The sequence below is a fragment of the Aspergillus affinis genome (genome assembly GCF_023601865.1).
Source record: "Aspergillus affinis strain CMG 70 chromosome Unknown NODE_36_length_285616_cov_85_140891, whole genome shotgun sequence".
In the NCBI taxonomy this organism is placed as follows: domain Eukaryota; kingdom Fungi; phylum Ascomycota; class Eurotiomycetes; order Eurotiales; family Aspergillaceae; genus Aspergillus; species Aspergillus affinis.
The window spans coordinates 68,529-80,534 of NW_026515817.1; the positions used below are offsets into that span (position 1 = coordinate 68,529).

Here is a 12,006-nt window from a genome sequence, read left to right on the forward strand (position 1 = left end):
GCAATGTGGTATATATCTGGAAGGTAGTCCATTATCAATCAGTCAAGGAAATTAGGTAGACCAGATAGGATACAATTACCCCGTCCTTACCTATCTAGCCTATGCATTCACTTCTCTATAAATGAGGCCAACATTATACAGGATCCGAAAGAGACAGAAGATCTCACTCCGTCATCGCCCTCTCCTCCAACAACTCAACCGCATTCCTCAACTCCCTCACCCTCTGCGCCACCCTCTTCTTCACCTCCTCCCGAACCTCCGGCTCCACGGCCGCGGGATCGAAATTCGTCTCGACAACCTGTCCATCATCCTCCCCTTCTCCTTCCTCCCGTCTCCCTTCCTCCGTCTCTGCCCGCACCTGCGCCCTCACGGCCGTCTGCGTCGGACTGTGGTCTTGCGTGTAGAGCTCAAAGACAATGAGGAGTTGGTTTAGGGCGTCGCGGGCACTTTCGCGGTCCGAGGCCGCGTAGATCGTGCCACCGTCTGTGCTGTCGGTGGCGATTTCGAATTCGTCTTTGGCGTTTTCGTATCTGGTTTTGGGGTTGAGGTGTTAGCTTTCTTTTTTCCTTCATTGTGTTTTTTAGAGAAGGAGATCCATTGAGGTCGAAGTGTGAAATTCACGATTGAATAAAGGAGATTTCCAGTGTAGTATTGTAAAGGATGAAGGGGATGCGCTACGCCAAGTAGGTCAACGTACAATTCCTGTAACTCCTCGACGATCTCATCGGCGGGAGATTTGCCCGAGGAGGTTGCAAGAGTTCGTGTGGTAGATGCCGATGCCGATGCCGATGTCGAGGAGAATGTCGATGTAGATGACAGTGTCTGCGCGACTGGAGTTGTCCGTGTAAGGGAGCGACGGGCTGATTGCAACCCCAGATGCCTAGAGTGGTATGATCGAATTGACGGCACGGATGCCGAGGTAGAAGGGCAAAGGAGACGCGGAGCAGGGAGACGGAGGAGACGGAGACGGAGGGATGATGGGAGGGACATTTTGTTTGTGTCGATTGGACCGCGATAAAGGAATTGATTAATTAGACGATGAATTGAATTGAGATGGATGAATGAATTAGAGTAATTGGGGAGGTGAGATGAAAGGAAGACGAGGAATTGGAGCACCGAAGAGAAGAAGACGGAGGAGGGCGGGATGACGTAATGGCTTGTCGTCGTCCGGGGATGCCTTACAAATAAGGTAGGGAGGACAAACTGACCGTTAAAAGAAAACATGGATCTATAAACGTTTCATGCATAAACTATTCTCTATGTCTAAACCAAATCAATTCAATTCAATTCATCCCAAAAAAAACTAACATCCCATCCGCATCCCCCCATTCGCACACACCACACTCCCCGTAGTCCACCCACCATCCTTCGTACACAGCATACCCACCACGCCGGCCACCTCGCCCGTAAAGGCGGGTCTCCTGCCACCCATCTTCTCCTTCACCAGACGAATCTGCTCCGGCGTCAACGACTTCAGCTGCGGATCGCCCTCCACCAGCTCGCTCAGCGGCGTATTATCCTGGAACCCCTGAATCTGGTTCCAGAACCCTTCACCCGTCAGGAAATACATATCCCCGATGACAGGGCCGGGGTTGATAGCGTTGACGGTGGCGCGGTCCGCTAGTTCACGTGCCCAGGTGCGCGTCATGGCCTCCAGCGCCGCCTTGGTGCCACCGTAGACGGTCTGGCCGGCGAACCCGAGGGTCGAGGACACGGAGGAGATGTTGACGATGCGGCCAGTGCGGGGCGCACCGACGGGGAGGTAAGGCGCGACGGCTTGGGTGAGGAGGAGCGGGGCCAGGACGTTGACGTTGTAGTGCCAGGTGAAGTAGGCGGGGTCGATGGGTCCGTTGATGGGGTCGTTAAGGAGACGGTCGGCGGAGACGCCGGCATTGTTGATGAGGATGTCGATGCGAAGGTCGCCTCCGTCGGGGGGACTGAAGTGCTGCTTGGCCGCAGATAGGATCGTCGACGTCCCGGCCTCGGCCTGGTTCAGGTCCGCTTGGACGCTAAAGCACCGCACCGAGTGGTCCTTTGCGAGGGAGGCGCAGAGATCTTCGGTGCGGGCGCGCGACGACTCCGAGGTGAAGTTGAGGAGTAGCGAACAGCCCTTTTCGGCGAGGTTGCGCGCAATGGCTTCGCCGATTCCTGTACATCGGTGGTTAGTGGGCTGTCCGGTCTGAGCGGAGATAGAGGGGAGAGGAGTCACGTACCGCGCGAACCACCGGTGATGATGCCGAATTTACCTTCAAGAGCACGAAGCATGATGAGTAGAGAGTCTGGAGGGGAGGGGATGAGGGGTTCAGGAGTGTCGAGGAGGGCTGGAGAAATGGAGGCCGTGAAACTTATACTTCGATATGCCGTCTCCCCCACGGAGAATTGCCTATTTGGGCCCCGGCGGACCCTAGCCCTAAGTTCTTAGATCTACGTTGGTTAATGGTTAACAGTTAATATACCTGGATCACTCTCAATACAATCTATGTCCCAGTCGGATGGAAGATACTACATACATTACACCTTAATCTCCTTAAACCGCCTTGCATTCTCCTGCAACGCCAACTCCACCGGCAACCGTTCCATACTGCTCGCCCCAAAGAAGCCATGCACGCCCTTCGTCCGGGCCAACACGTACTGCGCATCCTCAGGCCCCGCCAACGGCCCGCCATGACATAGCACAATGACCTCCGGATTCACCTTGACCACGGCATCCCTAATCTCCTGGACGATACTGACGCAGTCGTCCAGCGACAGCGCTGTCTGCGCACCAATGGTCCCGGAAGTCGTCAAGCCGACATGCACGACGATAACGTCGGCACCGGCGCGCGCCATCTGCTCGCCCTCGTCGACGGTGAACACGTACGGCGTCGTGACGAGGTCCATCTCGTGCGCGTGGCGGATCATCTCGACCTCCCGCTCAAACCCCATGCCTGTTTCCTCCAGGTTCTGGCGGAATTTGCCGTCGATGAGCCCCACCGTCGGGAAGTTCTGCACGCCCACGAACCCGATGCGTTGCAGTTCGCGCAGAAACTCAGGCATGCTGCGGAAGGGGTCGGTGCCGCAGACGCCGGCTAGGACGGGGGTGTGTTCGACAATGGGGAGGACTTCTTTGGCCTGCATTAAATGGGTACAATTAGCTTTGGTTGTGACCTTGGGTCTGCAATTAAGAGGTTATAAAAGGAACGAATGCTCACCATGTCTACCACTACCTGGTTAGCATCGGAATAGGGTAACATGCCGGCCAACGACCCGCGACCAGCCATACGGAAGCGACCGGAGTTATAGACAAGGATGAGATCGGCGCCGCCTTTCTCGATGAATTTGGCCGAGAGACCGATTCCTATCAGTTTTCTTAGAACATTTTCGATTCATCGTGCTCGAGGAGCGAAAAAGAAAGAGGGGAGATACCGGCGCCGGCACCCACGACGATGGAACCGTCCGCGATGGTCTTGCGGAGGCGATCCAGGACCTCCTTTCGAGTGGTGGGACGAGGCATATTCGTTCCGAGTGATTTAATTGATTGAGTCAACTCAATTGCAGGGTCTCACAAGATAGGACGGAATTAAAATGGAGGATAAAAAAGTGATGTGGCCTTGCGTCAAAAGAAAAAAGGGCCAGAACCCCGCACGACGTCATGGCAAACAATTAATTCATTTCCCCTCTCGTAATCGCTGCAACCTCCCTCTCTTATACTTTCTACAGATACTTACTACCTTTGGCAAATTGCCATTCCCACGAACCCAGTCCACACCCACCAGCAAAATGTCCCAACCGACCATCCTCCTCGTCGGCACCCTCGACTCCAAATCCCCCGAATTGCACTATACGCGACGACAGATCGAGCGTCTAAACGCCTGCAACGTGCTCATCCTCGACGTCGGACGTGCCCAGCCCAACACCCACGATACCCATGCCTCTAGCAACAATCCAAACACATCCACCACCACCTCCCAAATCCTCACCCCCGCAACCACTTCCCCGCTCACCAACCTCCCCCGCGCCGAATACATAACGACCATCAGCCACGCCGCCATCGCCAAAACAACCGAGCTGTACCGCGCCGGCCAGATCCACGGGATCATCGGCATCGGTGGATCATGCGGCACAAACATCGCGACGTCGGTCATGCGGGAGTCGCTGCCGGTCGGGTTCCCGAAGCTGATGGTCTCGACGATGGCGAGCGGCGACGTGCGCCGGTTCGTCGAGGGCACGGATATCTCGATGATGTATAGCGTGGTGGATATCGCGGGGACAAATACGATTTTGAATCGGATATTGAGGAATGCGGCAGCAGCAATTAGTGGGATGGTGGCGGGGAGTTGGGCAATTGCGGATGAAGAGGATGAGGAGACCGGGAAGAAAAAGAGTAAGGTAAAGGTGGGAATCACCATGTTCGGAGTGACTACACCTTGTGTGGATCAAGTGCGTGAGTATCTGGAATCAGCCGAGCAGCAATCCCAGTACGAAGTCTATGTCTTCCATGCCACCGGGGCAGGAGGTAAGGCGATGGAGCGGTTAGTGAAAGACAAGCAATTGGATGCGGTCATCGATATGACAACGACCGAGGTGGTCGATGAACTGGTCGGCGGCGTGCTCAGCGCCGGGCCCAGTCGGCTGGAGGCTGCAGCCGAGGCGGGCATTCCGCAGCTGGTGAGCGTGGGAGCCTGCGACATGGTGAACTTTGGGCCCCGCGAGGAGCTACCGACCAAGTTTGCCGATCGGCGGATCTACGAACATAATCCGACGGTGACCATCGTGCGGACGACGGTCGAGGAAAACCATCGCGTGGCGCGGTGGATCGCCGACAAGTTGAAGCGCGCGAAGCGGCCGGACCGCGTGCGGGTTTTGCTGCCGACGGGCGGCGTCAGTTTGCTGGACACGCCGGATCAACTCTTCCATGATCCGGCGGCCGACGAGATGCTGTTCTCGACGCTGGAGTCCGAGCTGCAGGGTACCGGCATTGCCGTCGTGCGGGATGCGCGCGCCATCAACGATGAGGACTTTGCCGTCACGGCCGCCCAGTCCTTCGTCCAGCTCATCGCCGACACACTCCAGCAGGCGTAGGCAGGACTCTACTCTGTACATATCAGCATATGATTCTCAGCGTAACAAGCAATGATCGCATTGAATGTCTTCATTCATGCACGACACCGGCCATCGGCTCGGTCTAATATGTATCAGGTTATAGTAACATTAAGAAAAGAAAATCTCCCAGCGGCACACAGTTGAATGCAAAATACTCCAGCCCATTTACAACCAGAAAACCTAAGCCATGAGAAATGAAACCCCCGTATATGCCACCTTTTGTGTATTGCCGTTGAAGGACAAACGCTTTTGAGTTCCAAGTTGATACAGAACTCGGTATGTTGATCGTAACATCGTCACGTGTTGAAGAAAACAAGTCTAGGGGTCAGGGTATACCAAACATCATCAAAAGAGAAAAGAAAAGAAAATTGGGTGGCCCCGCTTAGTAGCGGTAGTGGTCGGCCTTGAAGGGACCGACAACATCCAGACCCAGGTACTCGGCCTGCACGGGGGTGAGCTTGGAGAGCTTGCCGTTGACGTGGGCGAGGTGGAGCAGAGCGACCTGCTCGTCGAGGACCTTGGGCAGAACGTAGACACCGACGGGCTTCTTGCCGGCGGAGCCGAACTCGACGTACTTCTGGCCGAAAGCAACATCCTCAGCCTTGAAGAGAGCGATCTGAGCCAGGACCTGGTTGGAGAAAGAGCAGGACATGACAAAGGAAGAGTGGCCGGTGGCACAGCCAAGGTTGACCAGACGGCCCTCAGCCAGCAGGATGATGTTACGGCCGCTGGCCATGGTGTAGCGGTCAACCTGGGGCTTGATGTTCTGAACCGACTTGGCGTTGGCCTTGAGCCAGGCAACGTCAATCTCGATATCGAAGTGACCAATGTCTGCGATGTGTTAATTATTTGTTTCGCAATCATTCGACCAGGTAAACTTACTGCAGACGATGGCGTCGTTGCGCATCACCTCGAAGTGAGAGCCAACGAGGATGTCACGGCAACCGGTGGTGGTGACGAAGATCTGACCCTGAGGGGCAGCCTCCTCCATGGTGGTGACCTCGTAGCCCTGGACGGCAGCCTGGAGAGCGTTGATGGGGTCGATCTCGGTGACCAGGACACGGGCACCCATGCTGTGCAGAGCGGCGGCACAGCCCTTACCGACATCACCGTAACCGGCAACAACGGCGACCTTGCCGGCAATCATGACATCGGTGGCACGCTTGATACCGTCGATGAGGGACTCCTTGCAGCCGTACAGGTTGTCGAACTTGGATTTGGTGACGGAGTCGTTGACGTTGATGGCGGGGACGAGCAGCTTGCCGTCCTTGAGCATACGGTAGAGGTGGTGGACACCGGTGGTGGTCTCCTCGGACAGACCGAAGCAGTCCTTGAGCTGCTCAGGGTACTTGTCGTGGACGAGGGAGGTCAGGTCACCACCGTCGTCGAGGATGAGGTTGAGCTTCTTGCCGTCCTTGAAGGACGAGAGCTGTTGCTCCAAGCACCAGTTGTACTCCTCATCGGTCTCACCCTTCCAGGCGAAGCTAGACGGTTCATTAGTCGGAATGTCAGGCGGTGGAGGAATGTGTTGGCTTACACAGGGACACCGGCGGCGGCAATGGCGGCGGCAGCGTGGTCCTGGGTAGAGAAGATGTTGCAGCTAGTCCAGGTAACCTCGGCACCAAGAGCAGTGAGGGTCTCGATAAGGACGGCGGTCTGGATGGCTAGACTGAGTTAGCAAGCCTGAAGAAAGGCCTCCATCTGCTCGAGGAGGGAAAAAATCCACATACTCATGTGAAGACAACCGGCGATACGAGCACCCTTCAAGGGCTGGTCAGCGGCATAACGGCTACGGATGGCCATAAGACCGGGCATCTCAATCTCGGCGAGCTCGATCTCACGGCGACCGAAGGCGGCCAGAGACTAGGGAAGTTAGCAATTAATTGAAGACTGAGGTTGATTTCAGAGGCTCGAGAGCTACTTACGATGTCGGCGACCTTGAACTTCTGAGCGGGGGCAGCCATGATGATGATATTTACAGCTGAATGTAAAAGAGAAACTGGATGGAGAAACCGTTAACAATGGCTTTCAATAATGCAGATCAAGAGACTTCTGGATGGCAGCCTCGGGGTGAAGCACTTACGAGATGGGATTGAAGAGTAAGGGGGGAGGATGATGACCGGAGAGAGAGGAGGGAGGAGAAGAGGAGAAGAAAGAGAAGAAAAAAGGAACGGCCGTAAGAGAGGAGGGGCGGGGCCAAAAGAGGGAAAGGCGGGGCTTGCGTTGGCCGGCGGAACATTGTGCCGACCGCCGGGCGCCAGTTGCCCTAGACAACCCAATCGGGAAGGACCTTGAGAGGCCCGGATGCAAGGATTTCATTCTTTCCTCTGCCAGAGTCCTCAACCGGAGAAGAGGAAGTCCTGGGTCTATTCTGGCCCAGGAACCCTTTCCCTTCCCATGGTCGAAATTCGAACATTTCTTTCGTTGAAGTAAGCCTCCGCTCCTGAGCCGAATCCTTGCGGGTCTAGTAGTAATACGACGACAACCTGCATACACCGACAGAATCGACCAAGAAAAGTTTGAAACACGCATTTGCACCCTCACGTCGATGAAGCGGGCTCGACCAACCCCGCCATGTAAATCAACTGCTTGCGTGTCCTTGAATAACGTTAAACCAGCCAGGGAATTTTGCGGGTGGTAGTGCTATAAGGCCCGGGGGATCCCCGACGAGCAGCAGCTGCCATCTCAGCCAATGCTAACCCCAGCTCCTGTTTTATTTATTCAATCCACATTCATTGAATTCAGATATAATCAGTCACTCGACTGTTTGGTCCTCCGGGGGAAAAAATGAAGTCTTTCGTTCTCTTTGGTCTCTCCTTCCTAATCTCCTCCGTGGGTGCCTTGCCCGCGCGCGACGTTATGTTGAAAAACGAGACATCCTGTCAGACTGACGGCGGGGGTGAGCTTGGCAGTATCATTTGCAGAAATACTGTACGTTGACTTGCTTTCGGTCTTTCGCTCAATGCGGTGGTTGACGGCGTTCTAGTGTATCCAACAAGGCCAGGGATGGACGGGCGGTTATTGCGATAAAAACCAGTAGGCCTTGTATTTCCTATTTCAACACATTAATGCTTATCTTTCTAGGATCTGCCACTGTACCTTTTGAGCTTAAAGCTCCCTGCAAATCGAGTCAAGCGTAGATGTAACTATGGTCTTGGCTCATTCTGAGATATATATTATTGGCAGCATTGGGAACTTCTCCGTTTGTTTCAACGACGAGTTTGGGGTCATGTATCCTGGAGAGGAGACCAGAATCTTTAGTTGTTATAGAAGAGCACTTGACAGTAATAATTTGGGATAATTCGACTTGTTTAAACTCAGCGATATGGCGTTAAATCCTATTTTCTCTCCCTTACCCCTTGTTTAGTTCTCTGACGAGCCCATTCCATGAATCGGTGATGATAAAATGGGGAGCACAATTCTACTTGTTTCTAGAATGCTTGCTAATCGGGTGGTATAAGTCTAAAAAGTCATCTAGGTATGAGAAACAGGTTTTCAAAAATAAAATAATGAGAGATTTCTGGGTATTCTTACCTACAGGATAGTCCTGCTCCCTATAATCTCGAGCTTGAGACATAGCAGGGTATGATGTAGGGTGGAAAGATGAAAAAGTACAATACGAGCCATAGTGAATTGAATCAAAACCGATATTAAAAAAAAATTCTAGTCGATTCAGCCTTACCAGCGCAGTCTGCCTCGCCGGGACTCTGAATCAATCCGTGCTTCCACTCCCTACGAGCGACCTAATCGACAATCAAAGACATACACGGAGTTTTTAGCCGACCAATTATCCGATTAAGTAAACGGAAGCAGATTAGTTAACTAGTAGTTAGGGATGTTGATGTTTAAGATTTCCTTGGCGATGGCTAGAGACTACTCTAACTCTTCCTAGAGCGTCACCCCATTCAAACTTGGTAATGAAATCAATTAAAAAGGTTTAACACATGTTGATATGCAAGATCATTTCAATTCGATTATATCAATTTCAACTTGTGCTCTATATCCTAAGACTATTGAGATGTATTATATGATCTCAGTATTGCTGGACTTGACCCTGAATAGTCTAAATCAATGCCCTACAGTTTTTCTCGTTCTTAGTTGACAGTTACTCATATGAAGTAGAATATAGCTGCCTACTCAACTATACCCACTTCCCGCGGTAACAAGACTTCATTGTGGGGGAAATGACCGAGGCTGTACTCGTTTGCACTGCCACCGGTAGAGTGGATCTCCATTCAACGTTTACCGGATGAACGTTCTAAACTTAGGTTTACGGAGTACCTATGGTTCGTCTTACAGCACATATGGAGCCAATCAAGCTCATTCTGCCTTTTATTGTCGCACATTGAAACATCCTCGTAGAAGAAAAGAACCATGGAAGATGAGTATACTCAACCAGCGTTTCTTGTCGATCATGCACTTGAAATGGTCTCAGAGCTCAAGTGCTAGCCTGAGCCCACATAAGGTAACATGTTGAACTGTTTCTGATCTATGTCGGGTAAAAGATACGATGATTTAGCTGAAAGGGAAAGGTTTTCGAGACAATCGAGTTCCCGCTAGCCCTCTGGCAAGATAGGTATAGGTGGTGGAAGATTCCTGCCAAGCACCTTATTGTTCACAGAATCTCAAAAGTATCGCATCTGCCTATTTCTCGTTTTTGAGCTCATGTCTGTGCATACGAATGAATTGCCGATATCGTGACACTCTTAGCGATCAATGAATGGCTGCTAATGATGTAGCGATGTAACGTACGAAGAAAGACCCCTACGCAAAGTCAGGACAGTCCTTGATCTGCTAATCGATCAGCCAAGTCAATTACGCCGAGTATCTTCCGTCCTCAACTACTATGGAGATACTAGGGCTTGCAGAAGCTTCAAATTACTTGCAATATAGGCCCACTCCACAACTCATTCTCCTCATCTATCCTGGAAATTGTGACATCTGACACAGGAGAAGCGAAGCAATTACCAAATCTCCCTACCACAATGGAAACAACAGTCCTATTTCACATGCCCTACCCAGTAAATTCAATTCCTGTTAACCAGATATAGCTAACCCAGGAGGGTCTTTGTGGTCCTCTTGCACTAAGCAGCTTGGATCGACAGGTTCAAACCCTGTTCGGGTTTACTCTTTCTCTAGATAACTTCCGTATTGGTAGACCCTGTAACATTATGAAACATTCTCAACCTAGGCCCATAGACTTGCCTTTAGAGGGATGGCTTTATCGTAGAGAACAGTATGGGCTTCACCACAAAGGCTCTGTATGGCTCCCCTTTTTCTAATTAATGCCATGCCAAGGTCAATCGAGTCCAAATATCGCGCAAGTGGACCTATAGGTCCAATAGATGGAATATTCCTTAAAAAATTCTACATTTTGTGTGCTCTTGAAGATGTTTCTCGACTCTGATTGATGCCTGCTAGCGACAATACTTATATACCAGCCCTCCTAGCAGGGTAGAAATAGCCAATTCAGTCAATTCAGGTATCTAAAACATATCAACAAAGCATGTCTCTACCAGCACTCGTCTTCTCCATCCTCTACCTCTACCTAGTCGGCTCCATATTCTTCGATATAGCCCATTACCTCCTGCACCAATGGCCGAACTCCCAATGGAAGCTCCTCCGAGCCCTCTCCCGTTGGCACCAATACCACCACCTATACTACAACCGATCCCTGAACTTCAACGCGCGGTACAAACTCCAGAACGCCTGGATCGCCTTACCTCTCGAGATGTTCTGCCAGGTCCTAGGAAGTATTCTAGGTTGGGCCCTCATCCAGGGGTTCCTGGTCAGCGAAGCCCTCGACAACACACCCCTGTACCTCATAGTTATCATCCAGGCGGTTAGGACCCTTGTTGTGATTGCTATGAGTGGCCAGGACTCGAACCATATCCCCTACGATACCGTACCTAAAGACCCGCACGCCGTCCTCGTGGGCCCTCAATTCCACGCGCTGCACCACGTCCACCCAGACCGATACATGAGCTCGATGGTGAAAGTGTTCGATTGGTTTGCAGGAACGGCATACTCTTTAAGGAATAAGCGAGTCGTGATAACGGGTGGCTCAGGGGCTTTTGGCCAGGCTATTGTGAAGCAGCTACGCAAGGAGGATGTCCGCAGCGTACAGAAACTCCGATACGGAAGGGACTGGACGCATGAGGACTTCTCTAAAGCCATTCCCCTGCTTAAACAAGCCGATGTGCTTATTCTGGCGCACGGTAGCAAGGGTCCCGACGCCATTGCTGCAAACTGCACCTCCAGCATCCAGCTCGCACGACATTTCATAGACTCGAAAACTGGGGAAAAGCGGAAGACACTCCCGGAGATTTGGTACGTGGGAAGTGAAATTGAGGTGCATCCTGCCTGGGGGATACCGACTCTACAACGCTATTCTGCCTCTAAGCGTGCTTTTTTGCCATTCGCGCGGGCGCTCTATGATGACCCACGGGGGGTGTATCGGCATATAGTTCCAGCAGCGTTTGAGTCCTCGATGGGAAAGGCGATCGTGTCGCCAGAGTGGGCGGCCAGCGTGGCGATGTGGTGGATTCGACGTGGGGCGATGTATGTTCCGGTGACTTACACAGGCCTTGCCTATTTGAATTTCTTCAAGTTTATATATTGGGTACGCCCCAGTTGGAATGAGGTCGAATACAAAGATGCGGCCAAGGCCGAAATAATTCATGGAGTTGAGTCTCTTTGAATTATATCACCCTGTTTAAGGGCAGACAGAATACGGTGTCGAAAATGTACATAGTCCACCCTAGAGACCATCATATTTTGTTTCGTTTCAACGCTGAGTGAAGCTTTCTCGTCATCGATTTGATTGACCTTATATTTCAGGTTCTGTAGTATCTTCCGCACATGTAGTGAGCGATCTTTCCATTCTCCCTACTATTTTTCAGGGGAATATTCACGTGAATTCAA

At 52.0% G+C, this 12,006-nt stretch overlaps 5 protein-coding genes across 5 annotated transcripts; 2 read left to right on the forward strand and 3 right to left on the reverse strand.

Moving 5' to 3' along the window:
- Nucleotides 1-163: 163 nt before the first annotated feature.
- On the reverse strand, nt 164-990 carry KD926_006651 (uncharacterized protein; the record flags this gene model as incomplete). The annotated part of the gene is made up of 2 exons (XM_053099654.1): nt 164-530; nt 698-990. The coding sequence occupies 2 exons, from the start codon at nt 988-990 to the stop codon at nt 164-166; spliced, it is 660 nt and encodes a 219-aa protein (XP_052956558.1).
- Nucleotides 991-1,303: 313 nt separating this feature from the next.
- On the reverse strand, nt 1,304-3,493 carry KD926_006652 (uncharacterized protein; the record flags this gene model as incomplete). Its single annotated transcript, XM_053099655.1, has 5 exons — nt 1,304-2,148; nt 2,214-2,410; nt 2,516-3,111; nt 3,192-3,337; nt 3,406-3,493. 5 exons carry the CDS (start codon nt 3,491-3,493, stop codon nt 1,304-1,306), a joined length of 1,872 nt encoding a protein of 623 aa, XP_052956559.1.
- Nucleotides 3,494-3,759: 266 nt separating this feature from the next.
- Nucleotides 3,760-5,061, forward strand: KD926_006653 (Tm-1-like ATP-binding domain-containing protein; the record flags this gene model as incomplete). Its single annotated transcript, XM_053099656.1, has 1 exon — nt 3,760-5,061. The coding sequence occupies one exon, from the start codon at nt 3,760-3,762 to the stop codon at nt 5,059-5,061; it is 1,302 nt and encodes a 433-aa protein (XP_052956560.1).
- A 403-nt stretch (nt 5,062-5,464) lies between these two features.
- On the reverse strand, nt 5,465-7,046 carry KD926_006654 (adenosylhomocysteinase; the record flags this gene model as incomplete). Its single annotated transcript, XM_053099657.1, has 5 exons — nt 5,465-5,913; nt 5,965-6,566; nt 6,620-6,746; nt 6,813-6,945; nt 7,008-7,046. The coding sequence occupies 5 exons, from the start codon at nt 7,044-7,046 to the stop codon at nt 5,465-5,467; spliced, it is 1,350 nt and encodes a 449-aa protein (XP_052956561.1).
- Nucleotides 7,047-10,588: 3,542 nt separating this feature from the next.
- Nucleotides 10,589-11,782, forward strand: KD926_006655 (uncharacterized protein; the record flags this gene model as incomplete). The annotated part of the gene is made up of 1 exon (XM_053099658.1): nt 10,589-11,782. One exon carries the CDS (start codon nt 10,589-10,591, stop codon nt 11,780-11,782), a length of 1,194 nt encoding a protein of 397 aa, XP_052956562.1.
- Between the last annotated feature and the right edge of the window lie 224 nt (nt 11,783-12,006).